Here is a 19268-nt window from a genome sequence, read left to right on the forward strand (position 1 = left end):
CTGATTCAATGCGGGCATCATCAGCTCATACGCTTCAGAGTGATACTATTCAATAGGCTTGGAATCTATTTCTGATCTTCCTCTGCTTGCTAAGAGGTCTGTCACAGCTGGAGAGGGAACACTACTGTGCCTGTTTTTCTTTTTTTCGAACATGGTGCTGTTTTGTAGCCGGGGGTCTGAATCTCCAGCTCATCTCTTCCACACTTTTGTGTGATAATACCAAAGCACATGTTGCTTCCCTGTTTTCACATAAGAAGGCCTCCCTTCCCTATCCCTTAGGATTGTGATGTGTGTGCATGTTTGGACATGTTTGGAGGTTATGAATATCAATGGAGACAACTATAAGTTATCATTAGCCAGTCTAGTTATATGACTGGCAAAATACAACCACAACTTGATTGATCTCATTAGAGCGACAACAGGGCAACAACCATCTTTGCAGTAGGAAAATTTCTAAATTAATTTCTTCATTGTGACCCATAACAAAGTCTGACAATTAAACATTAGCATGATGATAAATGATCATAAAATGCATCATCTCTTTTTTTCTTCTGGCTTACTAGGAGGTACTGACTGGATTGTGAAATATGGAACAATATGAAAAAGCTTAACAAGCGTTAACTCGCTTTTCTCCAAGGTCACACACTGTGTACTTCACAGCCATTGAAATCTCTAAATGTAACATGAAAGCATATGAAGTTCAGCTGCATTCTCTTCTGAAGGACAAATACTGATTTAATGTTAGTGGGTCCTCACAAGGGCTTAATCAGACACCACACTGTCTGAGCAGTGTAAGTCCACATCAATTGTCAGTCCATGTCTCAAGCTTGCTCAGTTTTGAGCCCCTCACAGTCCATTTAGTGTCTTTTTTGCACTCCATTTTTTATTCTTTCCATAAAGGGGTTCAGCTGTGGTGTTACTGATCTTAATGAAGGGTTTGTGCTTTTTCTTGCTCTATTCTGTAGAACGTTACAGCCAACCACAGGGTGAACGATATCATTGCAACCGAGGATGGACCTCAAACTGTGGTTGGTCGCTTCATGTACGGCCCCTTGGACATGGTGACCCTGACTGGAGAAAAGGTGAGAGGGGCGACAGATTGCTCTTGGTATAGGTGTGTGAGAGACTGACTTTAATCTCTACATGGTAGCTCACTTTGTCCCTGTCAGGTGGACGTCCTGCTGATGACACAGCCTCAGTCTGGCCGCTGGGTATACTTTGACACAGAGGTGACCAACAGCAGCGGCAGAGTCGTGTATACCATACCTAAGAGCAAGAAGCTGGGGCTGGGAGTCTATCCAATTAAAATGGTTGTCAAGTAAGCATCCATGTGCAGAATTATGAAATAAATGTAGCAATGCATGGAGGAAGGAGTGGATTATTGAATGAGATCCTATGTCTGTGCACTGTATCGGTGTATGAACTTCTAACTCATGAACTTCTACAATCTTTTCCTATCCCAAGGGGAGACCAAACGTTTGCAGAGGCCTACTTGACTGTGCTGCCACGTGGCATGGAGTGTGTGGTCTTCAGCATCGATGGCTCTTTTGCTGCCAGTGTGTCAATCATGGGGAGTGACCCAAAAGTCCGCCCTGGAGCTGTGGATGTGGTCAGGTAACAGAGTCTGAATGTGTGCGGTTGTACAAAAACAGTTCTGAAGGACATAAAAGTTTAAAAGCGTTTTACACGTTTAAGCATGTCCTTTCTGTGTTAATGCCACTCCCGAATAGCTTTGAAATGAAAATCTTATAACTCATAAATATCTCATTCACGTACAGGCACTGGCAGGACCTGGGATATCTGATCATCTACATCACAGGTCGTCCTGATATGCAGAAGCAGCGTGTGGTTTCCTGGCTCTCGCAGCACAATTTTCCCCATGGGATGATCTTCTTCTCTGAAGGCCTCGTTCATGATCCGCTGCGTCAGAAGACCATCTTCCTCAGAAACCTCATACAGGAGGTAGACCTCTGAGACAAATCATTGTGTTGACATTTACTGGGCATTTAATCCTTCTTATTTTTCTTATCCTTCTATATTTTCTTTTCTTGTTTTCCTCCTCACAGCTCACAGTTTTGTGCGCGCATTAAAATGCCAAACCCTAAAATTATTATTTTCTTTTTCTCCAGTGTCACATTAAGATCAACTCTGCTTATGGCTCAATGAAGGACATCTCTGTTTACAACATGCTTGACCTGAGCCCATCACAAATTTATATTGTTGGCAGACCTTCGAAGAAATACCAGAATCAGTGCCAGGTGGTTTAGTTGGTTAAATATTGTATTTGTTGCACTCTTCTTTAGCAACTCATTTTGTCTTCCTGTTTCAGTTCAACTTTGCAGTCTTCCTCATTTCATAATCTCTCTCCCTGTGTGGTGTCTGTAGTTCCTGAGTGAGGGCTATGCAGCACACCTCTCCACCCTTCAGTTTGGGCACAGAGCCAGACCCAAGAAATCCCCTTCGGTTCGTATGGTTTTAAGGAAAGGCTCTTTTGGTCTCTCAGCAAAGCCTGATTTCCTGTGTAAGCGCACCCACCTGCGTAGGACCATGTCGGTGCAACAGCCTGACCCGCCTTGCACGCCCAACCCCAAGCCCGAGCGAGCCCAGAGCCAGCCAGAGTCTGATAAGGACCACGGGGGTGGAGGAGGAGGAAGCGGCGGACAAGGGGCATGGGGTCGGGCCCCCATACACCGTGGAGACACAACTCCCTGACGTCAAAGGGGAGATGGAGGGATGGCAGGAGGGCAGAAGAAGAGGAGAAGATAAGGGTCTTAGTGTCTAGCGCCAAGGTGAGATGCTATTGATAAAATATGGGAGATTTAATGTCCTCCAGGTTATATCATCTTATATTTGATTTCAAGGCATTCTCCATTTGCGCTGTTATTGCCTTCACAGGGGATAGAGCACACAAGCCAGATGATAATATCTCCACACAATTTGTCTGTACTGTCGTGTGCATCAGGGACAATTACTGACATCTCAAGTGTTGGTAACAACTTGTCTAACCTCTTGTTTCTTGTCCCTCCGGAATTTTGCAGTCGTCCATCACAAATGATGCAGACTTCTCTTGCGGCATTGCTGCACAGTTTCAAATCCCAGAATAGAACAATAAGGCACATTATTAATTTTTATGAAGAACCTTTTTAAAGCAGCAGACAAATGTTGCACTTTCATTACTGAGTTTTTTGCATCAGGGACCTGAGCCTGCATGTGAGTACCCTTCACATTTAACCCAAAGGCCAATTTGTTTGATTAGTGCAAGCCCTGTGGACCATATGTGGACTCCAATCAAGGAGCCAGGTTCATCGCCACTTGAAAATGTGCTTTCAAGTGCAGTCCATGTGCACTTAGGTATGGTTCATTCAGATGGGAAAGGTAGTGTACTACATTCAACCATACAGACTTTAGCTGACATAAACAACATTGATAAATCCTCATTCAATGATGCAGCCTTTCAACTTTCACTTCACTGCATTTCTTGTTAAGTCTGTAAAAGCCCAAGGCTCCACAAAGCAGTGACACAAACACAGATTGATCTTGTCTGCTCATGTTGAGTTCCAGCAAAGTCAATAAAAGTCCACTTTGATTGAATATTGTTCTTTGGGATACCTGATATATTACAGTTTAGCACTTTTAGTCACAGAGACATTATTATTAATAGACCTAAGTCCAAGACGTAAACATTATTACGCAAGTAAAGATGAGCTACAACTGGAGTGTTTTTCCATGCTTGAAATATTTTTTGGGAAATATTGTCTGAGCAATTATTGAGATCGGCGCTTTGAGAGCTGTAGAAACAAATATGCTTCAAGTGATGCCAATACTATTCAATGTATCAACTTTTCATTCAATTTCAGAGTCATCCCCAATTGCTTCTCTTATTTGACAGCATCACCTCCACCTACTGTACATTGGATCATCTGCTGGTATTGCTCACAGCTCAGCTTTACCTCCTGCTTGGCCCTCCACACTTTGCCACCTATTCAGCCTGTGTTTCCTGACCTGCTCTGATAATGTCCCTTAGTCTTTGTGCCTGAAATGTGAAGAAGATGCAGCGGATGGCAATGATGTTTCCTAGGGAATATCGATGTCAACTGAAAATTGTGTAGTTGTAAAATCAGTAAAAGGCACTGCAGATGGTAAATATACACACATTAATGCACACACATGCTTCAGAGGATGAACAATGAGACACATGGGGTGACTTTGAACATACTGAGACTCAAGCAGCAGATTACAAGGTGCTGTACCTGACTCAGACTGCTGCGTTGACAGGTGGTCATATTGACTGACTCCTGCACTGATGTAAATACTCCACACACATCATCTTTGCAAGGATCTGGGGCTACAGAAACACTTCAGCCTTTAGGTTCAAACTGTCCAAAGCAGCTGACCTCGCTAAGCTCCGGCCGCTGCCTCCATCTCATTCCCAGAGTTAGGTTGGTCTCTGGCATTAAGGCTGCCATTCCCCACCCCCTCCCTTCCTCTTTAATAAGTCAGGCAGAAAATGCCTTTCAACAGCCGCGTCAGACCAGGTCCAGGACTGCTGGAGCGCTGTGGTGTGCATGACTCGGCCCCCGTGGTCGCATTTGCACTATCAAAGTATACCAGTTCTTTCCAATTGAGCTGTGGTACTAGCTCAAGAAACAGTGTTGTGTTTATATTTTATTGTACTTCTAGTTTTTATTTTCCCCTGCAGATTGTGCTGTATCGCTTTCAGGTGGTTAAAAATAACTACTTGGGGAATTAAAAACAAGTAAAATGAAGGAAAGTGTTGATTCGACCAAAACAATGTTTACTAATTGACAGGCACTTGTGTAAAAAGGGAACTGTGGTTCGTCTGCATAATTGCAATGACAGTGTAACTATCATTATTGGCAATACCAGTTGAATTGCTCAGTAGTTGCAGTAGCTTGTAGGATGTTGTACAATAGACCCCATGCCACTTGACTGCTATAGTCTCTGTTTATTACAACTGTCCTCAAGCTGAAATTTTTGTGATTAAACTGATGCTGTCTTGTTCACTCAAGATTGATCTGAGTCTTATTGTGACCATGTTTGAAACTCTGTGCAAGCCAAACATATTTTTCTATGAGAAATATTGTAAATAGAAATATTTTCAATGTTTGTTTTTGAACCTTTTGTTGTTTCTGTTTTTTTTCTGCCTTAAATTGTGTTTTATTTTGTGTAGAGATGCCAAATTATTATTGTTTGTTTGACCAAAGTATTGAGTTTTAATGTTACACCCTGACAACGTATTTTGCCTAGTTGGTATTTTACTTTTGGATACTATATATATATGTGTGTGTGTGTGTGTGTGTGTGTGTGTGTGTGTGTGTGTGTGTGTGTGAGTGCGTGTGTGTGTGTGTGCGTCTCTGTATTTGTTGTGGAATAGTATTCCTGTGAATATGATGACAGTGATAATGATGAAGTACATCAGTAAACAGACCAGCGTTAACATACTTTTATGTTCTCACTGCAGCTCGATATTTTTAAGGACTGAGTGTGTATTTTTCTAAGTGTGAAATGAGGATATGTGTCAGGGATTAAATGCTCCAGGCTGTGATACGAAAAGGGTGCACGAGTACTTCGGGTGTCTTGGTTTTAACTGAAAAAAGAGAAAAGGGAAGGCCAATAGGGAAATTCCCTTTCTATTGCCTGACGTTCATCACAGGAGGTCCAGTAATTAGCTGTTTGATTACTGCTGAGTATGTTTGATTCCCTGTAGTGTCGCCCCTGTAATTGTTGTGCACCAATTAGCATTACTGGGTAATTGTATAATAATGTAGAAACAATACTCGAATACTTAACTGAGTTCCATTTTTCCATTTGAACTGTTATGCAGAAACATTGTTATCCAAGCAGCAAAACGATCATTCCCATCAATGTGGACAAAATAGTAACTCCATCAGTCTGTAGATCACATTGTGATATTTTTCTGCCAGAATGACACACTGGAGGAGTGAAATACTTGAGGTGGGCAGTGTTTTGGTATACCTATGTTAGTAAATGGCAAATAATTCTCTAATGGTTAAATGGTGATTGTTCTGTGCATGTTAATCATTTGATATTGTTGAATAATGGTGACCAGTTGTCATGTTTGTGGCACTCTTTAATAGCAGAGTATAAAGTATATTCGTGGACATAAATTCAACCACCTCATGCACAGTAAAATGAAAATAAATACTTAAATTATGATGAATAATTTTTCTCAACAGTGAAAATCTTTCTAAGTGTAAATGAGGCGAAGCATTGTTGTTAAAGAACTTACTCCTTTGATTTTCCTTAGACATTTACTCATTAACTTGAAAATACTGGTGACAGACCGTCTTCAATGCTCTTTGGCATTAACTGTACAAGTCACTCAAAATATAATGAAGACGTGAACATTATTCTTCCATAAGATATTCCCACATTCGTTGTTTTGAAGTTGGTGTTGGAGTGTTTTGTCTAGCATGTCCGCCTAAAACCCCTTACCGGTGTTCGACTGGGTTGTGATCTGTTGGCTGTAAAGGCCATGACGTACGATTCACTTTCTTTTGATCCCCCCTGGGCTTCTCTGGAAGGGGTATTGTCCCCCCGGTAGAGACCACCCACATCGGAATAGAAATGGTCATCATAGGATAAAGGTAGTCTCCCAAAATGATTGAAGGGTGCCTCCTTCTCAGGAGATATATAGCAACAATATTGTGAAATATAATACAGCAGAACAGCTAAATGATCCCCACTTTGTGTGAGTCAGGCATTCAGGCATGTACTGCTCCCTCTGTGTTTGTTACACACACACACACACTCAACCACGGGTGTAAGATATGGTCAGGGATGAGTCATCCAACCAGAGCTGATGAGAAATGGCATTCTCATTCACCTGAGGAAGAGCTGCTCTTCTGTGTTTTCCTGACATATCACTGACATACACAATCATTTTCATGCTGAACTCCTGGCCACCTTTACTGCTGCCTCTACATCTAGGTGCAGATGTCACTTCATACCATGTTCTAATGAAAACACTGGCCAGTTGAATAATCTGTTCTACTTCAGATGTCCACCTATGCCCCAAAATTGACACTTCATTCATGTATATTTTCATGCATGTCACAGACAATGTTCCGTTCCAGTCATGCACTTGAGGGAAAACATTTGTAATAGTTACCTTTTTCCACTCATTTTTTCTTGTTTCTCCTTTACTACATCATATGTGCGTAAATCAAATGGCACCATTGGCATTTTCCTCTTGGATACTCGAGGTGAATAATCCTTATTAATAAAAGAACAGCAGGATATGTTATATCAAATGTAAAACTGTATTGCATCTATCAATAGATTATCAGTGTTACGCAATGATTGTACTAATTTGTGTTTTTAAATTATTACAATTCCCCAAATCATGACTTAACTATTGGGTATCGTCCTAATTTGCCATTTATTAACACTTTGTAGTCAGCATTTTTATGTTAATCAACATTTTATGACAGTGTGTTTTTTGGAAAATTGTTGATTTCATTTATTTTTGTGGTCTTATTCTCAGTCTTTGGACCAATGGGGGGGGGGACAGTTTCACTGCTGCAAAGTGTAATGTTTTGTACAGATCTCTTGTGATGATGACCTTGTCATTGTGTTTATTGGACTCAGTCCATATTTATTGCATTAGTAAAGATATTTCCCCGTTGAATAACTTGAAGTTTCTTGTTATTCCTTATTATTCTTTCTACAAGCTCCTCACATCTTAACTACACTAAGTTTTTTTTTTTTTTTTTTTTTTATTACTAGGTCAGGACTTTTCCTCAGAAAACAACTCAATGGATATTGTAAGGCTGACTTGTTGTGTATCCTCTCTGAGTGACTTTTTGAACTCGTGTCATTTCCAAATTTACTTTGAAATTGCAGGCTTTTGTGTTTGTTGGTTGCTTCTTTGATTGTCTGCCCTGCACTGATGTGTTTCACCTGCTCTCAGCTCTGTTGTGTATTTAAGTGTCTCTGTGCTGCTCCTGTTCAGGTTTCTCAGTGTTAGCTGTGGTCACCTTCCTGTCTGTCAGCCTACCTGAACTCCTGTTTCTCCATCTGTCTGCCTGTGGGCTCATTTTCTTCATTTATCATAGTCCGTTCACTGCTGTGGTCTGACTGATAGCTGCAGGCCGTATTCTGGCCCATAAATTCATCCAAGCATCAATTCTTAAAAGAAAAATGGCTACAAGCTCAAACAGTCATCCATTTACTGCTCAGTGTTCCACCACAGACTGCAGTCATTAGTTTCTTGCATGAACCTTGTTCATGACATGAGTTGGTATGATTTATCCTCTTGGGACATTTATTTTTGTAGGAAAGTTAATGGAAAATAACAATCCAGTAATTTTGTCTGTCTATCCATTCACTGCTTCAGTCTGGACCACTTGGCAGTAAACAACTGACAGACTGAGGCAGCTATAAGCATATTTAAATACGTTCCTATCACCATCTGCTAATGAAGAAATGTCCCACCTACAGTGGACTGATGTCAGATGCATGTTGCATCTGTTGAGTCTGGTGCTGGTAAAATTGTCCACATTTTTCCAGTAATATGTTTCCTATTTCGCAGTTCACAGGACGGGAACCTGAAAATATGTGTAATTTTATCAAATCGAAATACAGCTTTCATCACAGTGAAGGTGATAAGGACGAGGGCCTCTAACCTGGATATGTACAAAGTCAGGTGATGCTGTCTCCAAGCCACATTTAAATATTATTAATAATGTATAGTTTCAGAAAGCTTGAAAGAAATTCATCCCCTGCAAAAGTGAAGACTGGTTTCTGACTGCAACCATCATGGCTCACATCAAAGATTGTTTGCACCCACAGTGAAATCTGTGATTTAAGTCACTGAAAATTACAACTTCTCCCCATTTGTGTTGCTACCTTTCCTGCTGCTATTCTCATTTGTGCAGAGGAAATCACTGTTAGAATTGCACTGCCTTTGTTTTCCCATGCATCACATCAGCTGATCAATATCTTGAATCAAGGAAATTTTCCTTTGAGACTCTTCAGCTAGAGTGCGCTGTCATTACTTCACAAATCAACTCAGCTCTCGAGTACAAAAAACTAAACAGGTCTATATCACTAATGTCTAACTAGACAACAAATTATGTGGGTGCAGGTCTCTCGCTATCATTGTATATTTTGTGGACACAGCCCTCCCTCTGAGAACAGACAGGTTGGTGTGGAAAGCAAAAATCAGCCAGTGAGCAGCAGTCGTGTAAATGAAACACCTTTTTGAAGAGAAGAAATGATCTGTCATTATTGGTCTGGTGCTCCTAATGCGGACAGTTCAAACCTGCCCTAATAAAAACACTGTGTCAGTGGGTACATGATCATTCACAAAATAGGTACACATGCAATATGTTTGATCTTTTTATATCATGTTGTCCTAACTTGGATTTAAATGGACTGCTACACACTGTATACATTATATCTGTCGTCTCTGTATGTGGCATCGCTTATCTGTGTTGCCATCAACAAATGTTGTGCTTTAGACAAGGTCATGTCCATGAACGGAGCATCATTGATTGTCATTCATCCCATTGTCCCATCCCATTGCCTGGACTCCAGGCTTTTTCTGCAAACAAGATATGAATGTTGTTGAAGATGGACAGAGCTGATTTGTGAATCGGCGAATGCTTTTGTTGTAGCGACTTTTGTCTCTGTAAGTAAACATGCCTACACAGAGGTGCAAAGAGCAGCATGCTGACATGCTGTAGCACTCGAGGACATTCTGAGGATTCACTTGGTTTGTAGGGCGTTCTGCATTAAATAGCTCTGTTACATTTGGGCCCTAATCATTCCCCGCCTAGTCTTTTTCCCTTGTCTCTTCCCTGCTCTCTCTCTCTCTAGGTCGGACCCAGTGAACGGGCTGAAGGTGATGATGCAGCTGGATCTCATCAGTCATCTACCACAGTATTTAATTCTATTGTCCTCTATCACCCTTTGTCAGACGTTTTTTTTCACCCTTGCGGTATCAAATGCCTCTGACTGCTTACCTCATAAAAGTTAATGCTCATCTCTGTGGGCTTCCCGGTGAAAACCTTTTTGATTCTATTTGTGTTTCTCTCTCTTTAACTCCAGTTCACCTGCTCCACATGGACCCATCCTCACCGGCTTTCCTGGCACTCCATCACCTGCACCAGCTGCACAGCCACCATCTCTGACCTGGATCTCCGAGTCCCCCAGCCCTCCCTCTCTCAGTGTCACTCTCAGGTCCCAGTTCCTCAGCACTCAGCCCCCTCACTTCCCTTTAAAAACTCCTACAGCAAGCCAGCTCTTCTAGTTTTCTGCCTTCCCTGTCTTTGCCCTTGCGTCCTCAATGCCGACACCACTACAACGAGCTTTGCTTTTCATTAGGCAATGAAAGTAGAAAAGCAGAAAGTAGCTCTCATCCGTGCATACCTGTAAATACACGATAAATCGGTTGCTAAGCAGCAATTTAACACACACCATATCCTCCAGCAGCACCACTGAAATAGCCCTATTGTTATTCCGAAACAACGGACTGGAGTCTCATTTGTCCTGTGATCCGGCAGGTGATTTCTGTATGCCAGGGCAGTGATGAGGAATGTATTAATATCTGAATAGATCAGCAGCTCAGAGCAGCCTCAGACATGGAGATAAAAGGGGGGATATTTCTAGAAGCCAAGACAGCCTGGTTTTTAGATTACAGAAAAGAACCTCTGTTAGCGTGAGTAACTCTGATGCACATTCCCAGGGTCAGCGACCAGATATGGAGATAAACTTCTGTACTTCTGGCAAGCTGCCACGGAAATGCAGTGTTTAGCTCAGGCCTGGTTTAACATATCATCCTAATATATTGAAATTTCGGTCGTTTGAATTAATTTTACATTAAAATACAAAGTAGGGGCTCCAGTTTTACATCCATTTGAGAGTGGTTAGGACGCCTATTGTTGACCTGAGTTGAACATAACCATGGTGACACAGGAAAGAAATGGTTTAGTTGTTGACTGAAACTCAGAGAAATTACCAAAGAGATGCACTGCAACAAGGTTAAAAATAAGTCCCACCATTATTCTGAAGGCCATGTCATTGGGTACAAGCCTTGGAGCCTGGAAGTGCACTGCTACGCTACACTAGCCTGCAATATAGCCTCTGAATTCAGTTATGGGTCCCAAGAAATTGGAATTAAATTTGTTTGAAACCTGCCATCTTACAGTACTTCCATGGGGGAAAAAAATATTTGTAGGGAAGGCAATTATAGAAAGTGCCTCAAGGAATAAACGGTCACATGATGGACGCACAAATTAAGGCTCACGGCAGCATCAGATGTGATAGGCCGTGTCTCGTTCGAGCAGAGGCCACATCTTTCACTGCCATCATTAACCAGGGACATCAATATTTACCACATCTCAAGGGTCGGACTGCTCTGGGGGAAATAGTTTGGGTCCTTTTCTGCTTTTCATGTGAGCAGTGGAAACAAGCTGAAAAAGCAGCATCACGTTTTATCGGCAGGTCAGATGTCTCTCCGGTGTAAAACACACAAACCACCCTGCAGTTGGTTATGCAGGTTTGTTTCGGTATTTCATTTGAAATACGCAGTTGTAAAAACATGCATCTTTTATTTCAGCTACCTACCTTGAGTGTTGTCAGCTCTGTAGCTCATTAACACAGCGTCTTTTACTTCCAGTACTGTGAAACACACGATGAGAGTGAATAATTAAAGGAGAGCCAAATGAATAAACAATATGTGTTTCCTCGGAGGCATAATTAATTCGTTTGAAAATGTATCATCAGGGGAACAAATTTCAAAGACATGTTTGGATCTTGGATCCATATTCCACCTGTACAGGCAGTGAAGTTTTGTTTTTTGTTTTTTCTTGGTAGAAGAAGTTTTACCAGTCCTGGGTAATGTTTGACTTTCAAATGATTGGTTCAGCTTAGAAAGCAGATGTCGTCTTGGACTGTATAACTTGCTCAGCGCTTGGTGATAAGGAGCTGCAGTATCTCATGATCTTTTCAGGGCGTTGGCGTTGGATGAGTATATATTGGGCATCTGTAGGAGGACATCACTGACGTTCATGCATACAGATGTAATGTGTGCTCAGTGCTGAATAATGTGCTAAACAATACTTAATTTGAGCATGCTAGTAACTGACATTAAAAATATTGTAATATCAGCCCCAGTGATTGTTTGTCTCTGTCTTTCTCAGTGTGTTGGCCCTGTGATGGACTGGTGACCTGTCTGGGGTGTACCCCGCCCTCGCCCAGTGTGAGCTGGGATTGGCTCCAGGACCCCGCGACCTGGAAACGGATAAGTAGTTGAAGATGAACAAATGAAAGGATAATGTCAGCCCCATGTTTGGCTTGTTTTATCTTAATACCAATCCCACAAATGCTGATGTATAACTTCAAACAACCACTTTAGAAAGATAGATTTATAATTAGTTGTTCCTTTATTATCAAGCTGATGAATGTGTGTTTACTCTCCCCGCTCTTTTTTTAACTGTCATGTAGAAGATTTAGAAAGTTGTTTTGTTTTCGTTTTTTTAAACCTGGAGAAACCCTGTGATGTTGACACGACAGTGCATGGGTTCAATAAAATGTGCATGCTTGCAGGGTGTTACACACGACGCCCTGATAGCATTCAATGTCACATCAAGACCAAATGATCCTGGATTATTAAAAGATAACTGAAAAAAAAAATTTGCACTTCAAAGAAAAGTCTAATTTGACAGAGACAGAGGAAAGAAAGACAAATGGAGGCAGAAGGAAAACAAGAAAAGATAAGAAAGCAGACACGTGAATTGCCATTCGGTGGACTCAGAAAACACAAAAGCAAGAGCAATGTTAGGGGAAAAAAACTAGTGAAAGATACAAATTACTATCCAGATGTGTCTGTGGCAATCTCTCCAACGGTCTGATTGATTTAGCCATCACAAAGCCAACAGAACTTTGGGTTGTTAGACTATGGGGAGCGCTAAGTGAGTCTGAAACCCGCAAAAAGGACATGCAGGATAAAGAAAAATGTACTCTGCTCATTCCTCAGACACATTTACAGCCAGAATTCACACATTGTTCAATTTCTCAAACTCTCAGTAATTTCAAACAAGATCTTATCAGAGTTTTTCTCCTCTCCTTCCTTCTGATCCCTGCCTCCCAAACAGGATTGTGGCTTTCTAAAGCAGATGTTAAAAATACAGTTAATGTTTTGGAGTTGTTTACATGATGCCCCATCATCCATTGTGTGCAAATAGTTACTTTATATTGTATTGTCAGGCGGCATTTCTTCATTCTTCTCAGGATGCTTTGGATTTCATTATATGTATTTCTGCTTTTGTAGAAAAAAACGCATGCACTATCTGAAGGAACAAAAATCTTTTTGCTTTTTTGAATAGGCATGTTCACATATGAAAGAGAAGTAGTGCAAATTTCCAAAGTGAGGAATGATGCACTAATGAACTAATTTTCTGTGTGTTTGTGCATGTACTCTTAAAGTGTAACATTGTGCACAGAAAACATATGATATTTCTTCCGTTTTAACCATCATGCTCTTGTCAGATTTCAGACGATCAGAGTGAAGTAGTTGAGATGGAGAAACACACAATGCACCAAAACAAAACAACATTGCCAGGCAAATGTTTGCGTCTGGCTCTGTGCTGAAATCATTTCTGCGGGAGAAGTATTCTGGAAAACAGTACTCATACCAAGTTTGAAATTTTGTGTCAACACATATTTATACATCAGTACTTCAGCCACCAATCTGACCACAAGATACATTTTCTATTTGTGAACCAGGCAGTTTACTCCAGTTGGGCAGCCAAATGGGTTTTCTGGCTAATGGCAGCTGAGGGCTGTATCTGCTTCTGCTTTTTGCCTGAGCAGTGGCTGGTTAACCTTTACCACTCTCCAGTAGGACACTGAACCTTAAAACATGTTAATGTTTAATATTCCCAAACACGTTAATGAACATGTCTCCATGAGCTGATGGGGAATGATCGGATTGATCCCACGTCTTCAAAGGAAAACTGTGCAGTCATTAAAAACGTCCATGAATAATCATGACTTCACACCTTCTGTCTGCTCATATAGGCGGTAACACAGAGCCAGAACAACATCAGGTTATGGTTATTTTGCATGCGATCCACAGCGACAGCTATTGGCCATATAATTATCCACTGAGCAAATTAGATTGGAAAAGAAAAAAACGCTATTCTAAAACTTCATTGTAATTGAATTTGAAATTAATTTGTAACTTCTGTTCAGCTCCATCTTGAATAGAATTAAAGGGTTACTCATAAAATGAACTTTGTAGCTCGTTTTTTTTTTTTTTTTTTTTACTGTCATAGTTCTGAAATGGTTCTGTCAAACTATACTCAACTGAATTAATTAGTAACCTTTTCAGTTGTTCAGTTGCAACAGTGGAGGATTCTCACCCTATAGAGCCTCAACGATAATTACATGAAAGAAAGGACAATGCCGTCAGTCGGGAAAACCGCATCAGGATCTCACCCTGCAGACATGGACGGGTCCAGTGACAAGCTTTTCTGCTGCAAGTGGGTGCGAGACAAGGTTCCCCTGGACCACAGAGAGGAGCTGTACCACATCCTGAGGATGACTGGGCCTCTGGTAAAGACTGCCACTGTTTATATATCCTGCTCTGTCTCCATGCAGCTGTGTGCAGCAAAGGTTAACCCTAACCCTAACCCTCATATTTAACTGATTTATACAATGAAGAGTGCTTGGTTTGAAATTGACTTTGTTTCTAACCTTTAGAGGCAGCAAACAGACAACTTAAAACAATGAATGTGACCCTCAGTGGTTTAAAAGCTGCCAAAGTGATGGCAGCGTGGTAGCTCATTTGCAAATTGAGTAATCCAGATTAATTCTGTTACGTACAATACATTACCTGCGAGCTGGTAGCTGGATCAATTACAGCGCTGTTGTTTGTCTTTCTAGCTGCTCTCTCGCATCCTCCAGTATTTTCTTCCATTTGTGGTCACGATGTTCTGTGGGCGTCTGGGAAATGAAGTGATGGCGGGTTATGGATTAGCATCTGCTGTAAGTGGTCATCTGTTTGTTTCCGGAGAGTTATGCAGAGACAAAAATTGAGAGGTGAAGATGTCATTTTAAAGGTTGTTGGTGGAATCGAAATGACATTATTATATAACTGGAAACAGAACTTCCCAAGATAGCTTCTGCAGCTCTTCAACAAACCTGATGACTTAATCGATACATATATTGAATTTACTCTCATGAGTTATAGAATTATTGCTTAGTCCTCGAGTGTACAACAACTTTATACATGTTTCTCGTTCATTTCAGACTATTAATGTCACCACTGCAGCAGTAGGATGCGGTCTGGGGCTTGCATGTGATACTTTGATTTCTCAGGTTTGAAAATCTCAAATCAAATTTGCTCTCAATTTCACCCACTCCAGATTCCAACTGTTCATTAATGTCTCCCATATAATAATGAACATTGTCTGTGCATTGTTGTGAAGACATTTGGTGGTAGGAACCTGCTGCGGGTGGGAGTGATCCTTCAGCGGGGCATCATAATCCTGCTGTTGTTCTGTCTGCCCTGCTGGGGTCTGCTCATTAACGCCCAGGCCATCCTGCTCTGCGTGGGCCAGGACCCTGAGGTGGCCAGGTAAGACTGTAACATAACAACGCGACATTTCTTGCCACGTATTCATTTCTAGTGTGTTAGTAAATTAGTTTTAAGAACTTTGTATGGTGTGTGTAATGTATGTCTTTCTTGATTTCAGAATTGCCCACTTGTATATTATAGCCTTTCTTCCAGCAGTGCCAGTGAGTTGTGACTTTTCTTTCACATTAGTGTGCAAACTGAACACATTACTCGTGAAGTCAAGAGAAACTACTTTCCCTCACAAATGATGTCAACAATTTTCACATTTGCCTTTCAGGCAATTTTTCTTCATGGCCTTCTGGTGACTTATCTGCAGAATCAGGTGTGTTCATGCTGTGTCCACATGATCTGTTCTCTTATAAATCTCCTGTAGAAAATGTAAAGAACATGCAGTCTCTGCAATTTACTTTTTTTTTTGTGTACTCAGGGTATAATACTGCCTCAAATGTACACTGCTGCCATGGCAAACATAGCAAATGTGTTGACAAACTACATCTTGCTTCACTGGCTGGATCTGGGGGTTGGGTAGGTGTACATCAGTTTATACTGTTGATGTGAATACATCTGTTGCACACTCTGACGTCCCGGTCTGTGTGTTTGTTTTACAGGGGATCTGCAGCAGCCAATACGCTGTCTCAGATTTACATCTGCGCTTTCCTGTTTGCTTACATTTGGTGGAAGAAGCTCCATGTGAAAACGTGGGGAGGTGAGGAATTTTATTCTCTCCCTCTGCCTACAGATCATGACACTGTTCACACGCCACCTTTATTTAGAGCGCATATATGTGTTTCTCTCCCCCCCTGCAGGCTGGACTGTAGAATCACTGCAGGAGTGGGGCTCCTACATGAAGCTGGCCATCCCCAGCACACTGATGACTTGTTTTGAGTGGTGGATTTATGAGTTTGGTGGTTTTTTTGCAGGTATATTTGTCTGTCCTCGCAAATATAAATTCACAACTGTTCTTGAACATAGTCATCGAACCATTGTGTATCTGGATGTATTCTCTTTTTCTCATGATCAGGAATGCTGAGTGAAGACGAGCTGGCAGCCCAGCATGCTGCGATAATGGTGGCATTCATAGTCTACATGGTAATTTGCAGTGACAGCACGTCAAGCATTCTTTTCTCATGTTTTAAGTAAATATTTTCAGATTTAGATTTAAGAATGTGCTCCCATAAAATATAGTTATCATTTTGCCTCTGAATGCTCCCCAGAGGAAGCCTTTTTGCATGACAATAGAAGTTTTTTAATATGTATCTTTTATAAAATTTTTTCTAAATGATGAATCCATAGTTTCCTCTCGGTATTCAAGCTGCAGCGTGTGCCCGTGTGGGTAATGCACTCGGCGCAGGAGACACTACCAGGGCAATCCTCGCCAGCAAGATATCCCTCACTCTTGCAGGTCGGTTAAAAACATGTATTTTTGGACTCCATATTAAAATGTAAATCTGAATTTGATGCTTGGTTTTGTGAACATTTCCATTTCTCTTTCTCAGGCAACATAGCAGTTCTTGAGGGTTTGGTACTTGCCTCAACCAAAACAGTCATTGGCTTAATCTTCACTTCTGATGAGTGAGTCTCCACAGCTGCACTCACATTTCACTGGATGATAAAGTTTTCAAGTACAATGAAACGCAATGTTCATACTCATTTCAGAAACATTGTTGGTCTGGTCTCCCATTTGATGAATGTCTACTGTTTCCACCAGTTCTTTGATGGGCTTGTGGTGAGTCAGCCAGCTTGTCTTGTAGTTGAAAATAAATAAATGAATGAATTGTTGTTATTTGATAACAAAAGGAAGTCATGCAAATCAAATTAGAAATGTGTTTTTCCACATTGTAGTGTGTGTGCACTGGCATCTTCTTGGGCACCGGAAAACAAAAGATACCAGCTGTGGCAAATTTCATTGGATACTACTGCATTGGACTCTCACTGAGTGTTATTCTAATGTTTGTTGCGAAACTGAGAGTGCTAGGTAACTGCATGAATGTTGTGCTGCTTTTATACATGCACAGGACAATCAAGTGGCTAATTAGTAAGAACAGTTTCGTCAGACAGATTTGTCTTTTTCTCTGCAGGTTTTTGGCTCGGACTGCTCATTTGTGTTGTTTTACAATCTACCTTCTACATCATTGTCATCTTCAAACTGGACTGGAGAAGAATGACAGAGGAGGTGGGCTTCTGGCTTATCTGAAAAATCAGGATCATACAGGTTTAGATGCATTGACAGAATTAGCTTCATTTCTACATTGCCAGTCACAAGAAAAATCTGTTAATTTTCAGCAGCTCTTGTGTTAAATGCATGCTTCAACGTTAACTGGCAGTTAAGTTTTTATCTCTGCTGATTTTCAGGCTGTGAAGCGAGCTCAAAAAAAGATACACCTGGCATTATTAAGCACAGCTGATCAGTCAGATGCATTGGGTAACAACAATGCTGGCCAGAGGGAGAATGATGAGAACGTAAGTGGCCTGTTATTCTGAGAGGCTTGTTTTTTGAGAACAGTAACTACTTCAACAGCTTTCCACGTGTTGCTTCAATCTGTTATCAATGAACTTTCTGTCCTGTATTATTGTGCTTATTCCACAAATTATTTTAGCAAAATAGAGTGACAGGATGTATTTCTTTCTTTCCAGTCAGTGGATGGTTACATGTGTAAGAGGACTGAGTGCTATAATTGGAACATGGAGACACAAGGGGGACCTGTTGTTCAGCAGGTGACCGGAGGTCGTCTCTCCACCACCCAGCTGATCCTCAGACGAGGCCTCACTTTGTTTTCAGCAGTTGCACTACTGGTGGTGGGAGCAAGTGTGCACTTCCTTGTGTCCTTGCCAGATAACCTTTCTTCAGAAAATCTAATCAATACAACATACACTCCTGATCAAATTATCTCCACTGTGCCGGTCCTAATGTGGGAGACAGTGCAACCTTGAGAACCTTGATCATGGACTCATAGTTTGTGGACTCAGGTTAAAGAAAGACTGAAAAGTGACATAAATGAATCTAACAGAAATTCAAATTTATTGTTTGATCACAGGCAGTTTAATTTTCAAGGTTTTCGTGTTTTCTCATCTCCATCAATGTCAGTTGTGCTCAAAATGAAGGATGTTCCTGGCTCTGAAAAGAATTTTGTTCTTCTGACTTAAGTTCTAATTAGGTTTGTAGAAATGTGTATACACTTGGCATTTCATTGAATAAAAAAAGTTTCACATTTTTGTGTGTTATGGCCTTGGAGTTCAAGAAGCAAGTGTTGTACTGTTCAAATATTTCTCTGGCAAAGGGCACTGGTCTGACTTCACACAAGAAACAAAAATTAAATCTAACACAGCGAGAAAACCCACAATCACAAACTATGGCCAAAACTTGGGAACATAAGACCAAGGTATCAAACAACAGCGAATCCATAGTGGACCCCAAGAGATGAACTGTCAAAGACACAGGGGGCGACAGAGACTTCACCACACAAGCGAGGCAGGAATGACTGGACAAACTAGGCACATGCCAGAGTGGAAGAGAGCGGGACAGAGGTTTTATATATGATCAAACACAACAACCTGGTCTCTGGAGGTTGAGCTGGAGAACAATGGTAAACACCAGGCCTCTTTGGAGATCACGCAGGACACCAAACAAAAGATTCTGTCT

General features: G+C 41.1%; 2 protein-coding genes across 5 annotated transcripts in view; both read left to right on the top strand.

Moving 5' to 3' along the window:
• Positions 1–7582, top strand: part of pitpnm3 (PITPNM family member 3) — a 67191-nt gene extending 59609 nt beyond the window's left edge. For 2 of the 4 annotated variants that reach the window (XM_029517160.1, XM_029517162.1), the window contains exons 14-19: positions 966–1082; positions 1170–1318; positions 1465–1614; positions 1779–1962; positions 2130–2258; positions 2386–7582. In XM_029517160.1, the coding sequence (XP_029373020.1) occupies positions 966–1082; positions 1170–1318; positions 1465–1614; positions 1779–1962; positions 2130–2258; positions 2386–2712 (1056 nt within the window). In that variant the 3' untranslated portion in view covers positions 2713–7582. The remainder of the gene's footprint in view (positions 1–965; positions 1083–1169; positions 1319–1464; positions 1615–1778; positions 1963–2129; positions 2259–2385) is intronic. The other 2 variants (XR_003841398.1, XR_003841399.1) reach the window with 2 other exon arrangements.
• A 6854-nt stretch (positions 7583–14436) lies between these two features.
• On the top strand, positions 14437–18559 carry LOC115053169 (multidrug and toxin extrusion protein 1-like). Its single transcript, XM_029517734.1, has 17 exons — positions 14437–14604; positions 14935–15036; positions 15301–15369; positions 15480–15628; positions 15747–15789; positions 15906–15950; positions 16056–16153; positions 16237–16334; positions 16435–16548; positions 16650–16717; positions 16922–17030; positions 17125–17200; positions 17285–17354; positions 17471–17603; positions 17707–17801; positions 17981–18088; positions 18263–18559. The coding sequence occupies exons 1-17, from the start codon at positions 14437–14439 to the stop codon at positions 18557–18559; spliced, it is 1842 nt and encodes a 613-aa protein (XP_029373594.1).
• The last annotated feature ends 709 nt before the right edge of the window (positions 18560–19268 follow it).

Source organism: Echeneis naucrates, chromosome 13 (genome assembly GCF_900963305.1).
Source record: "Echeneis naucrates chromosome 13, fEcheNa1.1, whole genome shotgun sequence".
In the NCBI taxonomy this organism is placed as follows: Eukaryota; Metazoa; Chordata; class Actinopteri; order Carangiformes; family Echeneidae; genus Echeneis; species Echeneis naucrates.